This window comes from Ixodes scapularis, unplaced genomic scaffold (assembly GCF_016920785.2).
Source record: "Ixodes scapularis isolate PalLabHiFi unplaced genomic scaffold, ASM1692078v2 PGA_scaffold44__24_contigs__length_19508400, whole genome shotgun sequence".
Lineage (NCBI taxonomy): Eukaryota > Metazoa > Arthropoda > Arachnida > Ixodida > Ixodidae > Ixodes > Ixodes scapularis.
The window spans coordinates 3,779,842-3,797,213 of record NW_024609873.1 but is presented as its reverse complement, the minus strand read 5'-3'; the positions used below and the strand labels follow the sequence as shown (position 1 = coordinate 3,797,213).

General features: G+C 50.1%; 1 protein-coding gene across 1 annotated transcript; it reads right to left on the bottom strand.

Annotated features, from left to right (window-relative positions):
- Positions 1–14,474: 14,474 nt before the first annotated feature.
- On the bottom strand, positions 14,475–16,535 carry LOC120841694 (serine/arginine repetitive matrix protein 1-like). The gene has a single exon (XM_040212654.3). It carries the CDS (start codon positions 16,421–16,423, stop codon positions 14,744–14,746), a length of 1,680 nt encoding a protein of 559 aa, XP_040068588.2. The 5' UTR covers positions 16,424–16,535; the 3' UTR covers positions 14,475–14,743.
- Positions 16,536–17,372: the final 837 nt, after the last annotated feature.

Sequence of the window (17,372 nt, the reverse complement as noted above, 5' to 3'; positions counted from 1 at the left end):
TTATAGTTACTGGGTAGCACTGGTAGTGTAGCATACCCAGCCAAGCCATACTTGCTATGGGGTGCTACCTACCCCCTTGTTGGGCTCGGTGGTCGGCGGTGCGCCGCAGTTTCTGAAAACCTCCCCACTTTTATGGGTTCCAAGTTAAACCAACCTGATCGGCCTCTGAAAAGAGGCCGCACCGAAGTTATCATCCCAGACAAGACTGCATGTTTTCGTTCCAATTACCCTAAGTTTTTGGTTATTCACTCCGAAAGTGACAAACAGCTCTCAAAATGATCACCTTTCCTTGTTGCAAAAGTACTGGAAAGTGTTGTGGGAAAGAGCTTCAAAGCCAAAAAAATGTCTTCTGGCGACCTTCTGGTAGAAATTGAAACCAGCATGCAGAGTGCGGCCCTCTTTGCATTGAGTACAATGTCCGACCATAAGGTGTCAGTCACGCCACATCGCGCACTAAATACGATCCAGGGAGTAATCTCCGAGGAGGACCTTCCAGAGACAACAGACATTAAAATCGCTGAAGGTCTTTCTGACCAAGGAGTCGTGGCCGCAAGACGTATCTGCATGCAACGTGACGGGCAGGAAATAAGAACAAAACACATCGTTCTAACATTTGAAGCCGCCACACTTCCTGAAGCTGTCAAGGCCGGATACCTCCACTGCAGGGTTCGGCCATATATCCCTAACCCCCGAAGATGCTTTCAGTGTCAAAGGTACGGACATGGTTCCCAGAACTGTCGCGGGAAAGCCACATGTGCGAAATGCAGTAAAACTGATCATAAGACAGACTCTTGCACAAGCAGCGCACACTGCGCAAACTGCAATGAGGCCCACCCGGCATACTCCAGATCATGTAGAGTATGGAAAGATGAGCAAGAAATACTGACTCTAAAAGTAAAAGAAAACTTGTCATACCTGGAGGCACGCCGTCGTTTTGCTTTCTTGCGAAAGGGCGACTACGCGCAGGTGGTGCAGCGGGGACATGCACCACTGAAGGTTGCAGTGGCTACCCAGACGTCCTTTCTGGACTACCGGAAGCCACTGCAGTCCCCCACGCCCAAGCTTAAAATCGAGCTGCCCGGGCGTGCAGTATCGGCTGGGGGGTCTACTGCCTCCTCCAGCCAGGCAACCACCCCTCCCGCTCTCACGGGACAGCAGTCTGTCCCAGTTAGTGGGGAGGGAGTACAGACGGCATCCCCTTCACAGGCTGGGTCGGCAACGGCCAACCCTGCCCGTAGACCGCGATCCCCTTCAAGGGAGAGGGGCCCACGCTCTCACGAGAAGACATCCTCACCCAAGGAGCGGCATAGTTCCTGTGCCACTCCAACACCCAAAGGGCAGGAACAGGAGGTCTCTGGCGCCTCCCTGCCTGGCACCTCCACTGCCTCTTTGGCTGGAGGTGGACGTAGTCGACGGCTGGCTCCTCGTGGCCAGAGCCTTTCCATACCATCTGGGAAGGTCTCGCCACAGGACCCAGAACCTATGGATGAATGTACCCAAGCCTCCTCTCATGCGTCTGACACGGACGACATGGAGTGGCAGACTCCCAAGGCCCGCCATAAAAGTAAAAAACAAGTAATACCCCCGAAGTAAGAATCTCCAACACATGGGTGCCACATTTCTCCAATGGAATTGCAGGGGATTACTCACTAACCTCGACGATGTTGAATATCTTCTGCAGGAACACAAACCTGCAGCCCTGTGTTTACAAGAAACACATTTAAATGCCACACATACCAACTTCCTCCGAAATTTTACTGTCTTTCGGAAGGACCGCCTAAATGCTAGCATTTCATCTGGAGGAGTAGCGATAGTAGTTCCAAGGCTGGCTGCTTGTATGGTCATACCCTTGCACACTCCTTTAGAAGCAGTGGCAGTGCGTGTTCTAGTACATACACTCTCAGAAAAAAAGGGTGTATGTGGGTGTATCGCGCACCCTTACACCCCCCTTCGACTGGAGACACCCGGCGAGCGTAATCGCACTCCCGTCACACGAATCCTCCACTCCCAAAGGAATCGGCGGGCGAGGCGAGGGTGTTGCCAGGTGCACCATTACACCCCTCCCCTCTCCTTTCCTTTTTCAAAAAGGGGAGAGGGAGTGCTTTCAGGAGAGCGCAAGAAAACAAACAAAATGCGCGCGGTAATAGAGTAGAGCGCGCGTCCTGATTAGCAGTCACTGGTTACACGTCATCCGACTGACAACCTATCACGATAGCGATCGCGTTTCGCGCGTTATCTGGCCTTCGTGTTGCTAGGAGACTTGACCTCCTCACCTCCTGCATTCCATCTCGGCGTGCTTCGGCGGCCATACTTTTGCTTCGGCTGGCGGGTGACATCGCCTTTGTTCATTCGCGCTATTTTGAATTGCGTGTTCTTTTAGAAGGTGGTTGGACAAAGCGGATCGTTTTCACGAAGCGATGCTTGGCACGTAGCTGCACTGCAGTCACAAACCAAGATGTGCCCGCCCGATAAAGGTAAGTCTGCCGTTTACATGCACTAGTTGGATGCTGCGTTTTGCGAGGCATGGGGCCTGCTAGTTGGGGACGTGCTTTCCTTTTTCTCCTGTTTATGTCAGAGTTTCTTCGCTTTTGTATTTGTGGCATGTGTGCGCGGTGGCGGTGCCCGGTTCTCTGAGTGTACAAACGAGCACGACATCGCAGCTTCGAGACATTATTCTTGCGTGTAGAGCTGGCGTCATTCAGAGCAACGGGTCTCTATCGTTTCGCCAAAAAACACTTTTTGTGGACAGATGTTTCATGGACTCTCGTTCGTCGACACTACCGTTCCATCGACAGTCGTTACGCGGATTTAGCGTTGTAGGGACATTTCGTCGCGGGTGTATCCTACACGTACTATCCGCTTCGTGGCAACAGTGTGAGGCAGCTCCTTACAGAAAAAAGGTAGTTTGTTCTGGCGATGAATCAGCGCGTATCTATAAAACGATCTGTCGGTGAAACGTTCGATTGCAGAGCAACATGCTCGCGCTTGTTACCGGCTTCGCTCGCACGTATGGTTATGCAATGCGATTTTCAGTGGGGATGATGGAACTAAGGTGGCGCTTCAAGACAAGGCAGTTAGAGTTCTTTTATAGGTTCCCCACGGGAGTCAGAGTTGCGCGTTCATCTTCTTAGCGCCGTCTTTCCTGCACGGCATGTTGATCCAGCTCCTCACGCGACTTTTGGACCTCTTGGCGAATATGTGCTGCCACCTCGACACGAGGCTAAGTGTCGAGAAAACAACGCGCGCGCAAGGCCTCTCCCAACCGTTCTACACCCAAAACGTCAGCTACATCCTGTTCAACCATTGAAGCGCTGTGACCTAGATACTGCTTCCCCAAACTCGCCTTTGTCCCCATCGTGCGTAATCTTCCGCCCCCGTGCTCAACACAACAAAACCGTATTCCCTCCCTGCTCGGCCACTTCGAAGAGGGAGAGGGTACTGGAACCATTGACTCTCGAACCGACGAGGCGCGCGGCGCGCTCAAAAGCAGGGGTGCGTACGGCGGGGCGCGTGCAACGTTACTTTCTTGCACGGTACGTGGTCGGATCTCGTCAAATAGCGGCGCGGCGGCACGTAGAAAATAGACGCGCAACTCTGGCTCCCGCAGGGAGCCTATACAGGAACTGGTACTCTAGTGCAGCATTGAGATTATAGGCTCCAGCCAGAGTTGCGCGTCTGGTTTCCACGTGCCGCCGCGCCGCTATTTGCCGATATCCGATCACGTGAGGAGCAGACTCCAAATGCCGTGCAAAAAAGCCACCGGTACGGCGGCTTCGCCGACGGTGCAAGCGCCTCGGTGTGCATACCCCCGCTTTCGCCTCCTCCTGTCCTGTGTTGTCCCCCCCCCCCCCCCCCCTGCCACCCCCCTAAAACAGCCGCCACAGGGCAGGTTAAAGACTGGCCGGCGGCGCCCAAGGGATACTAAGAGCACTCCCCCCCCCCCCCCCCCCCCCCCCCCCTTTCCTGACTGGAAAACAAGTTGGAACGCCACTGACCGTACATATTCACCACGAACTACACCCTCCACAATACAGATACAACTACGCATTGTATCTGTATTCCTGAATACTTTTTCACCAGTTTCGCGGAAGTGTCTCGGGGATATAGCATTGCATAAAAGACAATGTATCTCAGTATCTGTATTTTTGGCCTTAAAGCAGATGTATCTCAGTATTCCCGAATACTTTTTGGAGTGTGTCTGCCCAGCCCTGGTTTATGGCACATTAATTTATTCTATCATTCTTATTATTTTCCAGGTACTTCGGGCAAATCAACCCATCTGAAGTGCGATACAAAAGTGCAACCAGTGGCATTGCACCGAAGTTGCGAACTCTTCAAGTGCTTTGACATCTGTGAGTGTACCGTCCTTCAATTATACTCCGTGTCACTAGTTGTGTGTAGTCCAGGTGAATGCAACGGCCATGCGAAGAGAGAAAAGGCGAGCACTAGGAAGGCATATGGGAGGGGAGGGCAGGGCTGGGGGAGAGGGGGAAAGCACTACGAATGTTAGATAGGAGAGGAGGTTACTCTCCTCACCCGCCTTTCTAGCGCTTGCCCTTTCCCCTCTTCGGGCATTGCCTTAGCCTGTGCGGCGCGCAAGTAGTGACTCGGAATAAATTCACCATTGTACAGATTATGATGCACTGGCAGGTAATAGATAACTGGGTAAAATTAATCTGCTCAGTGCTTGAAGACGCAGCTCGCGACTTGCTTGAACACGGCCCACAGGAAACCAGCTGCAACCTCCCGTTTTCATAACGAGCATTACAAATCGCATGCATTATAAAATATAGCTAATAGACCGATCTCACCAGCTAGTTTGAGTACGCCACCGCTGCCGATATGCATCGTGGGAGCTGTAGTCTTTCTACACGCGCGACAACCATGCTGGAGGTTTGCGCGAGCAGACCAGGAGGCAGCATGACCTGTCGCGTGAACTGGAGTCTGCCTCTTACGAACTGCAGTTATGGCGGCGTCACGCATGCGTGGAAAACTTGGTGGGATCGGTCTATTCATTTACGCTGAAAACGTAGCTATGCTCTTATAACATATCCACATAGTTAATGTAGTTTCGTTTTTATTTTTCAGGTGTTTAGTCTCTATTTTTCCTTCCCGTCTTTTTTTTAGTATTTAGCACCTGCACGACAATTCCGCTGGTAGGCTGCAACCACGAGCTCTTTGCCCAAGGATGCACTTCAACTGCATGAACTATCGCTTGTCCGAAGCAACCACCAAAGATAAATTCATGAGCTCTGGATTCTCGCCCTCAGAAAATATCTCCAGTAAAATACAAGTATTCGCTCAGACTGGTGCTATCAGAAATTCTCAGAAAAGCAAAAGGCATTCTTTTGAGACATGTTGAGCTTGAATATATCCTGAGTGAAATAAGCAACGGCAACAACAGTGTACTTGTTCTCTTGTCCTCTTACAAAATGCCAGTATGTTGGCGGCAGTACCACTTTAATTCTTGTGATTGCATCAGGAAAGGGATAAGGGGAGCACTACAAATGAATCGCGGCTAAAAATGTCACTGTCAAGATTGCAAGTTACAAAATGTGGAGAGCGCAAGGTCCCTTTAACAAATTTCTTGACCCCCATGCCTTACAGAAGCCCTCGATCTTTTGGGGGTGGGCTATCTGGCCTCTACACTCAAATGTGTTTGAGAGCACAGTTTTAGATGGTCCAAAATTTTGTTAAAGGAAGCTTGCATTAGGACACCTCTGATGTTGACATTCGTTTATCTGGTTAGGCGCCACAGTACAAGGTTGCTTATGGCATTTTTCGGCTAATTGTGCATTTTATTAGTAAAAAATAAACACAGTTCCAATAAGAAACAGGCTGGCATTGTTGAAAACCGCCAAAATCAGTTGTTTAAGTATATTGAAAACACATGCTTTTTATCTGTGTTTTCGGTTTGCCAGCCTTGCGCCTGTATCTAAACTGGTAAACTTTCCACCCCACTATTCTTCAATGGTGTGCAAAATATTTATGAAGTTGGCTGAGTTCCTGGTTTTTGGTAATGCTCATTAAGTAAGGTGTGGGGCCTTGACAGTGTCCTATATGTATCTAATCATGGCATACAACTGGGTTTTGCTTTTCAAGAATGCTCCATGGCTCTTTTTGGTGGTCAACACCCAAGGCACAAGACTAAAAGATAAGACATGCAAAAAGAAGAAGAAAGGAAACAAGCGACGTTTCTGGCGCATGCATTCAATGTGTATTTTTGTAGTATATGTTTCACCCAGTGTTTATGAGCAATAAATATGTAGGAACAGATACCAATTTTCGTAGCTTATTTTATAAAATATTGCATGATCCTAACAATATTATATTCGCAGGAGTGACACAAAAGCTCTCACTTGTATTTCAGGTTGACAGTTAGGACGTCAAAATGATGCCAGGCCACATAATGAAATGACGATAGAATGTGGGATTGCCAGCTTAATTGTTTTCGGGTTGACAAATGGGACACGAAAATGACACAAAACACCGTCGTTTGACGGTTAAAAGCTTGGAAAAGAGCTGCAAAGACATTTCCTGTCAATTTGATGGAAAATGTTCTAGTGTTAGTTTTGTTGACTTCGCACGTGTACACCTAAGAGTGGGGTTTCGCGGTTCCCAGTAAGTGAGAACGGTGTGGAAAACGGTATATAAGTACACCTAAGAATGGGGTGTAACTGCATTCCCAGTAAGTGAGAAACGGAATATCTGTGCACCTAAGAATGGGGTGTATCAGTATTCCCAGTAAGTGAGAAATGGAATATATGTACACCTAAGAATGGGGTGTATGAGTATTCCCAGTAAGTGATAAACGGAATATATGTGCACTTAAAAGAGGGGTGTATCAGTATTCCCAGTAAATGAGAAACGGAATATACGTACACCTAAGAATGGGGTGTATCGGTATTCCCAGTAAGTGAGAAACGGAATACACGTACACCTAAGATTGGGGTGTATCAGTATTCCCAGCAAGTGAGAAACGGAATATATGTACACCTAAAAATGGGGTGCATCAGTATTCCCAGTAAGTGAGAAACGGAATATATGTACACCCCGGGGTGGGGTGTGTCTTATGCACCCGCTGAGGTGCACATGTGCACCTCCAAATGAGGTGCATGTATGCACCCCTTTTTGGGGTGTCGCAGATATACCCATGGGGGTGTCGTATATGGGACAAGTCACATACACCCCACTGGGTGTAAGTACTACACCCTTTTTTTAGAGTGTAAAGCCATTTCTGTTTGTTCAATATATTTATCACCCTCACAAGCTGTAACAAGTGCAGAACTTCACTCTCTTTTAGATCAACTTCCAAAGCCCTTTCTTTTGATGGGGGATTTTAATGCCCACAATACCCTTTGGGGTGGGAATCTAACTGATGTTCGCGGGAAAATAATCGAATCGGTTCTTCTCTTCTCGAAGCCTTTGCCTTTTTAATACTGGTACTTCAACTTATTTTAGCGCCTCATCCTTATCATCGACTTCCATCGACCTCTCCATTCGTAGTGCCTCGTTGCTGCCTGACATCTCATGGAGTGTAGATCAGAATCCCTATGGTAGCGATCACTTTCCCATTATTTTAAAAAGCACAGTCTCTTTTAAGTCATTACAAACTCGAACTCCGCCTTGGAAGTTGGAAAAGGCTGACTGGGCCACTTTTAAAAAGGAGTCAGAGTTGCATCTAGATACATTAGCTAGCTTAGATGTTAATGAAGCCTGTGAAGTTGTGACTAATGTAATTGTCCAAGCAGCAGAGTGCTCTATTCCAAAAACGTCAGGACGCTTACCATTAAAACCAAAGCCTTGGTGGAGTGAGGAGTGTAGCCTAGCTCGTAAGCGGCAAAACTGTGCATGGACAATAGTGCGCCGTTACCCAACAGTTGAAAATGTCATTAAGTTTAAAAAGCTACGTGCTAAGGCCCGCAAAGTAAGACGCCAATCTAAAAAAACCACGTGGATGTCGTATGCTTCTTCAGTCAACAGTTCCACAGGCATAAAAGTCGTGTGGGACAGGGTTCAGGTTCGTAGAATTAGAGGGGATTACCGTGCATTTACTATCCCTCTCTTCACATTGGATGGCAGCAGTGTTCCCACACTAAAACAGCAGGCAAATATTCTAGGTGAACACTTCAAGTCTGTCTCGGGATCTGAGCATTATTCAGACACCTTTCTAAAATACAAGGCTGCCAAAGAGGAAGTAACAATAAAATGTACCGGTGGTTCTAACGAGGCTTATAATCAACCATTTACCCTTGTGGAACTGATGATTGCCCTTGACAAGGGAAAAAACTCGTCCCCGGGACCAGACCTTATTCATTACAGTATGCTTCAGCATTTACATCCTGCAACATTAGATACCATCCTATGGTTTTTTAACTCTCTATGGAGCAGTGGAACTTATCCCATTTTCTGGAAAAGGGCAATTGTGGTTCCTTTGCTAAAGCCTGGAAAGGATCCATCATTACCCTCCAGCTACAGACCAATTGCACTCACCAGTTCCCTGGGAAAAACGTTTGAACGAATGGTGACCTCTAGATTGGTGTATTTTTTAGAGCAGGAAAACTTCTTGGACAAATTTCAATGTGGGTACAGGACAGGGCGATCAACTGTTGATCACCTTGTTCGCCTAGAAAAAACGGTCAGGGATGCCTTTGTTAACAGACAACATTGTCTATCTGTGTTTTTCGATATTGAGAAGGCATATGATACCACATGGCGGTACGGAATTTTAAGGGATTTAGTTTCAGCTGGAATTCGTGGGAAAATGCTAGCTCTTATCAAGAGCTTCCTCGATGAGCGCTCGTTCCAGGTGAGGTTGGACACGACACTTTCTGAAACGTTTGTCCAGGAGAATGGTGTTCCCCAAGGGTCGGTGCTGAGTGTTATTTTGTTTCTGATCAAAATGGACTCTCTTAGACAGGTTCTTCCCCGATCTCTCTCCTATGCACTTAATGTTGATGATGTGCAAATATCCTGCTCTTCGTGTAATTCAGCTATCTGTGAATGCCAAATTCAACTAGGTATTAATGGAATGACACGTTGGGCAGATGAGAATGGTTTCCGATTTTCAGCAGAAAAAACAGTCTGTGTTCTGTTTTCTCCTCGAAGGGGTATCATTACAGAACCCACTCTAACTTTGGGAGGTCAGACCCTAAACGTACATCCTGAGCATAAATTTTTAGGGGTTATTTTTGATAAGAAACTTAGCTTCCGTAGTCACATCTTGCAACTAAAAAAGAAATGCCTGTTAGCATTGAATATTTTAAAAGTTCTTTCGCACAAGTCCTGGGGTAGTGACAGAAGGTGCCTGCTGCGTTTGTATCAGTGCCTTGTTCGATCGAAATTAGATTATGGTTGCATGGTGTACGGCTCGGCACGGCCGTCTCTTCTTCGGATCTTGGATCCTGTCCACCACCTGGGACTACGACTTGCAACGGGGGCTTTCCGGACCTCTCCAGTTCCCAGTCTCTACGCTGAATCTAATGAATACTCTCTCGGAAAAAGACGTCTGTTCTTGGGCTTTCAATATCATTTAAGAGTTCGCTCTATGCCTCGACATCCTGCACTCGAAGTGTTTCTGGACACGCGGTATGAAAGGACGTACAAAAACAAACCTTCTGTTATACCTCCTTTTCCTCTGCGCCTTAAATCCGAGGCCAAGAATTTTGCAATAGACTTATCAAACCGGTAGCAGTGTTGCCCAGCCCAGTTGCACCCTGGAACATCACACCTATTCCAATTAATTTTCTCTTTCCAAGTATGACAAGAAGAATGTGCCAGCAGAAGATCTTAGGCAAGAGTTCTTCCAAATCTCTGAAAACTACAAAAACTTTGTACAATTTTACACGGATGGAACGAAGGGGAGCAACAGTGTAGGATGTGCTGTAGTCGGGCCGTCATGCAGTATTGTAACGCGGCTCAGCAACCAAGCCACCATCTTTTCTGCAGAGTCATATGCCCTACTGGTAGCTGTGGACACTATCATCAAAAGAAATATCAAGGCTGCCATAATTTTCTCAGATTCTCTCAGTGCACTCCGTGCACTTGCATCCCTAGATAGATCAAAAAATGCTTTTATTCTGCAAATATGTAACAATATTGTAGCTGCCACAAACTCCAACATCACCATTAATTTCTGTTGGGTCCCTAGCCACGTCGGTATAGTCGGAAATGAGGAGGCCGATAAAGCCGCTAGAACATGTCGGGACATGGACACAGAGGTATCCTGCATCCCATACCTGGATTACAGGGCATCATTGAAAAAGTCGATTAAAAAGAAGTGGCAGGAGGAATGGGACACTGAAGTCCATAATAAGCTCCATTGCGTGAAACCTCTTCTTTCTGAGTGGGCCAGTTGCCGACATAACGAGCGCTTTTATGAAGTTGTTCTCTGTCGCCTGAGAATTGGTCACACTCAACTCACACATGGCTTCCTTCTGCGAGCAGAAGATGCTCCAACGTGTGAAGAATGTGATGAAACACTCTCCGTCTTGCACATTCTCATTTAATGTCCGAAATATCATGAGGAGCATCGCACCAACTTTCCACGGTTTTTTAAAGAACAGATCCCATTCCACCCAGCCCTTTTGCTGGGAGAGGAGCCTCTTGTTCCTCATAACCAAGTTTTTAACTTCCTAAACAGCAATGGCCTATTACAGCACATTTAAGTTAGTGAATTTTCTTTGGATCGTCTGCATTTCATGAAAGATTTTAAACTCTCATATCATACCTCACCTTTAACTAAATAGCACCGCAGTTTTTTCTTCTACCATTGTTCTGGCGCACTATGGCCTTAGCAGCCGCTGCGCCATGAAAACCCAAAATCAATCAATCAATCAATCAACGAACCCGCAGCGCACTGTTTTTGTCCACACAGCCAGCCGGCTTCTTCGTGTTGCTTCTATTTTGAGCAACGACGTTTCCTTAAAAATACAAAAATTTCTCCTATTTTTTTTTTTTCAAAAGCGTTTTTTTTTTTTTTTTTTGGGGGGGGGGGGGGGGGTTGAGGTCAGAGTAACCACGCAGGTCGGGTAATTGCTTCCGCGTAGAGAGCCGATCGCGAGGCGGGGAGACGGTCTGCACGAGAAGAAAGCCCTTCTTCAAGTTGAACGGAGACTGCCTACAGATGTAGCGAGTTGAGGGGGAGGAGGGAGGAGGAAAAACTTTATTTGTCTTAGGGTGATTGTTGAGCGGGCAGGATAGGGAGCTTATCCCCGCCTGGTGGCTAGGAGTCCATGGACCCCAGCGACCCACTCAGCCCGTTGGGTGACCCTGTCCTGAAGGACCGGGTCCGAGCTGAGCAGCGTGGCCTCCCACTGCCCCAGGGTAGCAATGCCAGGCCCGTCGGGCCAAGGGTCCTTCGGGCAATTCCAAATGATATGGGTTAGGTCTGCCCTCCCATGGCATAGCGCACAAGAGGGGGTGAAGAGGCCTGGGTGTATATGGGAGTAGAGGACCGGATTGGGATATGAGTTGGTCTGGAGCTGTCGCCACGTAGTGGCTTGAGCTCGAGGCAGGGAAGGGTGTGGGGGAGGGTAGATGCGCCGCCTTAGTCGATAATGGTTTGTGATCTCGTGGAAGGTGACCAATCGGTCCCGGGCCGTGCGAAACTCCATCCCAGGAGGTGCGGCCGGGGTCCCCAGCCCGGTCGGTGAGTCCTCGGGCGGAAGTGTGGGCGGCCTCGTTGCCAGGAAGGGAGGAGTGCGCAGGGGTCCAGATTAGGTGGACAGAATGGTGAGGAGGGTGTGTGGTGAGAAGGCGTAGGGTGTAGGGGGAAACTCGCCCCTTCATGAAATTACGGATAGCTGTTTTGGAATCGCTAACGATTGTGGTGGCGGAGGTGTTGGTCATCGCCAGAGCAATGGCGAACTCTTCTGCCTCTTCTGAAAGTGTAGTGTAAAGAGTTGCGGAGGTCAGAAGGGAGCCTGCATCGTTAACCGCCGAGAGGGCAAACGCCTCTCGGCGGGTGTATTCAGCGGCGTCGACGTAGGCCACGTCCTCTCGGCCGCCGAGTCGCTTATGGAGGGCCTCGGCGCGCTTAAGGCGCCTCTGTTCGTGATATTGAGGGTGCATGTTTCGTGGGATAGGAGAAACCTGGAGTGATTGGCGGATATCGAGGGGTAGGGAGCATTTGTGAGATGGGTTGGATGGGAAAAGTTAATCTGCAGCGACGTGAGGATGTGTCGGCCTGCCTGAGTAGTGGATAGCCGTTCGTATTGTGCGGTGAGATGGGCCTCGGCTAATTCCTCGGCCGTGTTATGGACTCCTAATTTAAGGAGTCTATCGGTGGAGGTAGAGGGCGAGAGGCTGAGGGCCGCCTTGTAGGTTTTTCTAATAAGGGCGTTAACTTTGTCGAGCTCTGCTCGCTGTAGGGGAAGGTAGGGAGTGGAGAAGACAAGTCGGCTAATCACAAAGGCTTGGACCAGCCGAAGCATCTCCTGCTCCTTGAGGCCATGATGTCGTGAAGAGATTCGATGAATGAGTCGGAGCGTTGGATCTACGCTTATTTGTAGTTTTTGTAATGCTTGTGTATTCTTGCCGTTGTTTTGGATTAAGAGGCCCAGAACTCGTATGGTAGGAACTTCAGGGATGAGATGGTTGTTTACTTGCAACCTGATTTCGGGAGGGGTCGTGGCCACTCTGCTGGGGCGCAGTAGGAGGAGTTCGGACTTTTGTGGAGAGCAAGATAAGTTGGCCGCTCCCACGTGTACTGCTATGATGTCCACGGCGGATTGTAGCGTGGCCTCAATGTGTCCATCGCTGCCACCTCCCATCCACAGCGTAATGTCGTCTGCGTAGAGACTATAATGAAGTCCCGGAAGGGTGTTAAGTTTAGCCGGAAGGGGTAAAAGGGCTAAGTTGAAAAGGAAGGGGAAAGTACGGAGCCTTGGGGGGTACCGTAGCTTCCCAGTTGTATGGGATCGGAGGTGAGGGACCCTAGTGTAATGGTTGCCTGCCTGTCAGTTAAGAAAGCCTTGATGTACCCGTACATGCGGGGGCCTGGGTTAATGGCGGCTAGGTTAGTAAGGATTGCCTCGTGCGAGACATTGTCAAAAGCCTTGGTGAGGTCGAGGCCTAGGATGGCTCGGGTGTCGCGAGAGCTAGTGGGTTGTAGGATTTGATGCTTAAGCTGTAGCATCACATCCTGGACTGAGAGGCCGGCTCGAAAGCCCACCATCTGCGGAGGGAGGAGATGCTTGTCCTCCACGAACGCCACGAGGCGATTCAGGGTGACGTGCTCCATCACCTTCCCGGCGCAAGACGTGAGCGAGATCGGCCGGAGGTTTTCTAAGGCGAGGGTCTTACCCGGCTTTGGGATAAAGATAATTTTTGCGGTTTTCCAGGCGGGGGGAAGATTGCCTGTTTTCCAGCATTCATTCATGTATCTTGTGAGGGCTTCTATGGATGGGTCATCCAGGTTGCGAAGGGCCTTGTTAGTGATTTGGTCGGGGCCGGGCGTCGAGTTGGTATGAAGCTGAAGCAGAGCCGCACGAACCTCGGGGACCGTAATGTCCGAATCCAGGAGGGGGTTACTGGACCCTGCATACGGGGGCAAGGAAGTAGTCCGGGGAACGCCTACGTATCGCGATTGGAGTTCCTGGAGGAGTTCGTCCTCAGTCCCCGGCCATTGGTGCAGGAAAGTATTAAGTCGATGTTGCTGCTCGTGCTTGCTTGAGGTTGGATCAAGGAGGTGACGAAGCAGAAGCCATGTGCGCTTAAGCCCCAATCGCCCTTGCATCTTGTCGCATATCTGGCCCCATTGTTGGGTTAGTAACTTCAGAGAATATTCTTCAATTTCTCTATCTAAGTAGGCTATTTTGCGGCGTAACTTGCGGTTGTGCCGCTGAGTTTTCCATCGCTTATGTAGGCTGGACCTCGCCTCCCAGAGACGAAGGAGGCGGGCGTCTATTGCCTCTAAGTGGGCTTCGTCTGGGATGTCCGTGGTGTTCAGTTGAATGTCTGTTAGGAGAGTGGAGGCCCACTCTTCTAGGTTGGTAATGGTTTCGGTTGCAGATGCCTCTCTACTGGCCCTAAAGTCGTCCCATTTAGTAATGCGGAGGCGGTTGCGACGGGATTTTCCAAGGCCCCCCCTTACCGTGGTTTCAAGTATGTAGTGGTCACTACCTAGCGGTTCTCCGAGATTTCGCCAGTTTAAGAGGGCTGTGTTGTGTGTGAACGTTAGGTCCGGTGTCGTGTCAACCGTTACGCTGGTACCTATTCGTGTTTGCTGGAGGGGGTCCGTTACCAGGGTGATACGGTGTTGTTGCGCTTGGGTCCATATATCCCGACCCTTGGGAGTGCATGTCCTGTAACCCCATGCCGTGTGGGAGGCATTGAAGTCTCCCACTATGACCAGGCCGTGAGGACCCGCCTCTCTTAGGGCACGCGAAAAGAGAACGCCAAATCTGTGTTTGCGAGCCGACGGGGGGCTGTATACGTTTAGTATATAGAGACGGGGTCGCCTTTCCGCTGCGGAAGGATCTCCAGGAAGTCGTGCTCGACGTCAACTCCGCCAAGGCTTTTGTATGAAGCGGTTAGGTGTCTACGTGTGAGGATGGCGGTATTGGGTTCCTTATTATCAGGATTTTGGAAAGTTCTATAGCCGGCAAGTTTGACCAGGCCGCGGGTTTCCTGAATCGCTATGATATCGGGGGGTGTTTCGAGGGATTGTATGTAATGTTGGAGATTGCCACGTTTCCGTCGGAAGCTGCGGCAGTTCCATTGCCAGATAGTGGTTTGGTGTCTACTGAGGCGTGGCGGGTGGGGGAGAGGTAAAGCCATACTCAGGGATGCACTGTTGGAGGTAGGGTGTGGATAGTGGGGGTGGTAGAGGATTGGAGGACCCTGCCTGGGATGAGAGGTTGGTGAGTTGGTCCATTTGACCGGTGAGTTGGGCCAATTCGGAGGAGCGCTTTGAAACAATGCCTTCGATTGCCGTAAAACGGCTGTGAACGTTTTGCTCTAAGGTTTGCAGTCTGGCACTGAAAGTGCGAGACATTTCGGTCATTGACTCTGAGAGTCGGCGTAATTCGTCTACGATTTGGACGTCATTAGTATCGATTGCTCTACGCTTGGTAGGCTGGGCGGCGCTATCAGGCGAGGGTATGGCGACTGCAACGGGTTGTGGGAGAGGGACAGGAGTGGGTGCTGGAGGGGTAACCTCTTTCTGTTTAATTAGGGTTCGTAATTCAGTATTTTCCTTCTGAACGGCAGTGATTAATTTCGTGAGGGTTTGGACCTCTCGCCGTAGAGCCGCGAGCTCGTTGTCCCTGGCATCACCACCCGTGGAACCGGAGGCCACATTAGCCCAGCTCACCTGTTTGGTGGCCGCTGGTTGTCGGGGCGGCTCGTCTTGCGGGACCTGGCGCGGTTTGGACCTGGATCTGGATCGTGGTCGGGGTCTGGAGTGAGTACGGGACCGGGATCGAAATCCGGGCTCGGAGGGTACTGATTTGCGTTCCCTGGACCTGCCACGGGGGGGCGGTGGGGTTGAACTTTTGCCGAAATCGCCGACCGGGCGTTGTGCCTGACGGCGGCGAATGGCAGGGTGTTCTTGAAAGCGTTTCTTGCACCTCGGGGAACCCGTGGGGTGGGGTCCTCGGCATACGGCGCATTTCACTTCACAGTCGTGGTCAGTGGGCGGATTGTCGATTCCGCAGCGTGGGCACTTATTGGCTCTCGGTGAGGGGCACACATCTGCCCTATGCCCGATCTTCCAGCAGATATTGCAGGCCTCCGTCTTGTGTTTGAATAGTACGCAGCGGTAGGGGGCCCCGTGGTAGCTGACCCAATGGGGCACCTCCGGGCTGTCGAAGACTATTAGCACGGAGTTAGTTTTTCCCATCCGGCGGGCAAGGAGAATAGCCGGGTCGTGATTGTAGTCGATTAGGTATCGGCTGATGTTGTCCGGTGTATCGTATTCTGGAACATCAAAGATGATTCCGCGTGAGGTGTTGGCAGGATCTGCTACGTATGTGGCCAGGGGATAGTTCTCCTCTCCGATGCGTAAGGTGTGAAGGTTGAAGTACGTGCGCGCCCGCTCTACGGAGGGGGTGCTGATTAGTATAGAGTTTTGAGTAGCGTTGATTCGGATTTGGTCGGCGCGTGCGGCGTCGTAGTTGGTCTGGGCAGCGTTGAAGATAAGGTCTTGCAGCTTGCCTGTGCTCATGGAGCTTAGGTTGAGGCCACCACGTGGACGAATGACGATCTTGTAGTCGTCGTCAGGTAGTCTTGGGAGCTGCGGCGGGCGCGGCTTGGAGCCAGGCCTTGGCGAGCTGCGGGAAGCCAGACGCTCGGCTGGGTTCGATGGCTTCGGTGAGGGTACTTTCGGCTGTCGAGCCTTCTTTCTGGCCGTATGGACTGGGATCCAGTCCGCATTGAGGTCCTCCGGGGCGATGACTTCTCCCTCGACGACGACCTCCATGTTGGGGCAAAGGGCTGGCAGATATTCGCCGCTCGTTGAACGAGACGCCGATCTCTCCGCGGACGGGCGGCGGCGGGCCGACGGATCGGGGCGGTGTTTACGCCAGGATCACGTTCTCCTCCGGGGTTCGCGGAGCCCGGAGAAGTCGACCGTTCTCGGTGGTGCCTGGAACGCGTCTCAGTTGAGGGGGAAAAGTTTCCCAACTCCCAAGGCAAGAGAAGGGCGACACAGGTTGTAAAGGGAGAGATCGCACTGCAGTCTGTGTGGAAGCGCTGCTACCACGGTGGTCGTCGGAGACATCAAAGAATCGCGGTATCTTCGCCGGTATTTCTGCGTCTTTGTTTCCGAAACACAATTTTGGGTCTTGGCGATCCAGCCTGCTATGTTCAGGCGGGCGCCCAATTACGCACCCAGACGGTTTCAGCCTATTTTCAAAGACTACCATAAAACAGGAAATATGCTGAAATAAAAAAAAAGCATCGCCACTGAAGGTGCTTCCCCACCTCCCAGAGTCCATCTGCTTCCTCCTCCCCAGCCTTCCTTCTCCTCGCCCTGTCACTTCACGGAAACTGCAGTTGCAGATCTGTCACTGTGAAATCCCCGGACGGTTTGTTTGGACATCTCAACAGCAAAGCATGTACTTTTTTTTTTGTTTTTCTTTGACGAGCGCAACGCTAAAAAATGCACAGTATTTAAAGTTTTACACTTTTAATCATTATGGCTAGCAAAAGGACGCTCCTTGATGCGTGGTTGCGTGGGCCCAAGAAATTGGCAGTTTGTCAGAGAAATAGCCAAACCTTCGGCACGGCAACAGCTGACCGTATCATACCAAGAGTCACCCTGATTTTACAAAAAATCTGGTAGGTTTTGTTTCAATTTTGTGTGTGTGCATGCGTAGCAAAGCAAGAAAGAATTGTCGAATCTTAGGTTGCATAAACTGCATTGCATG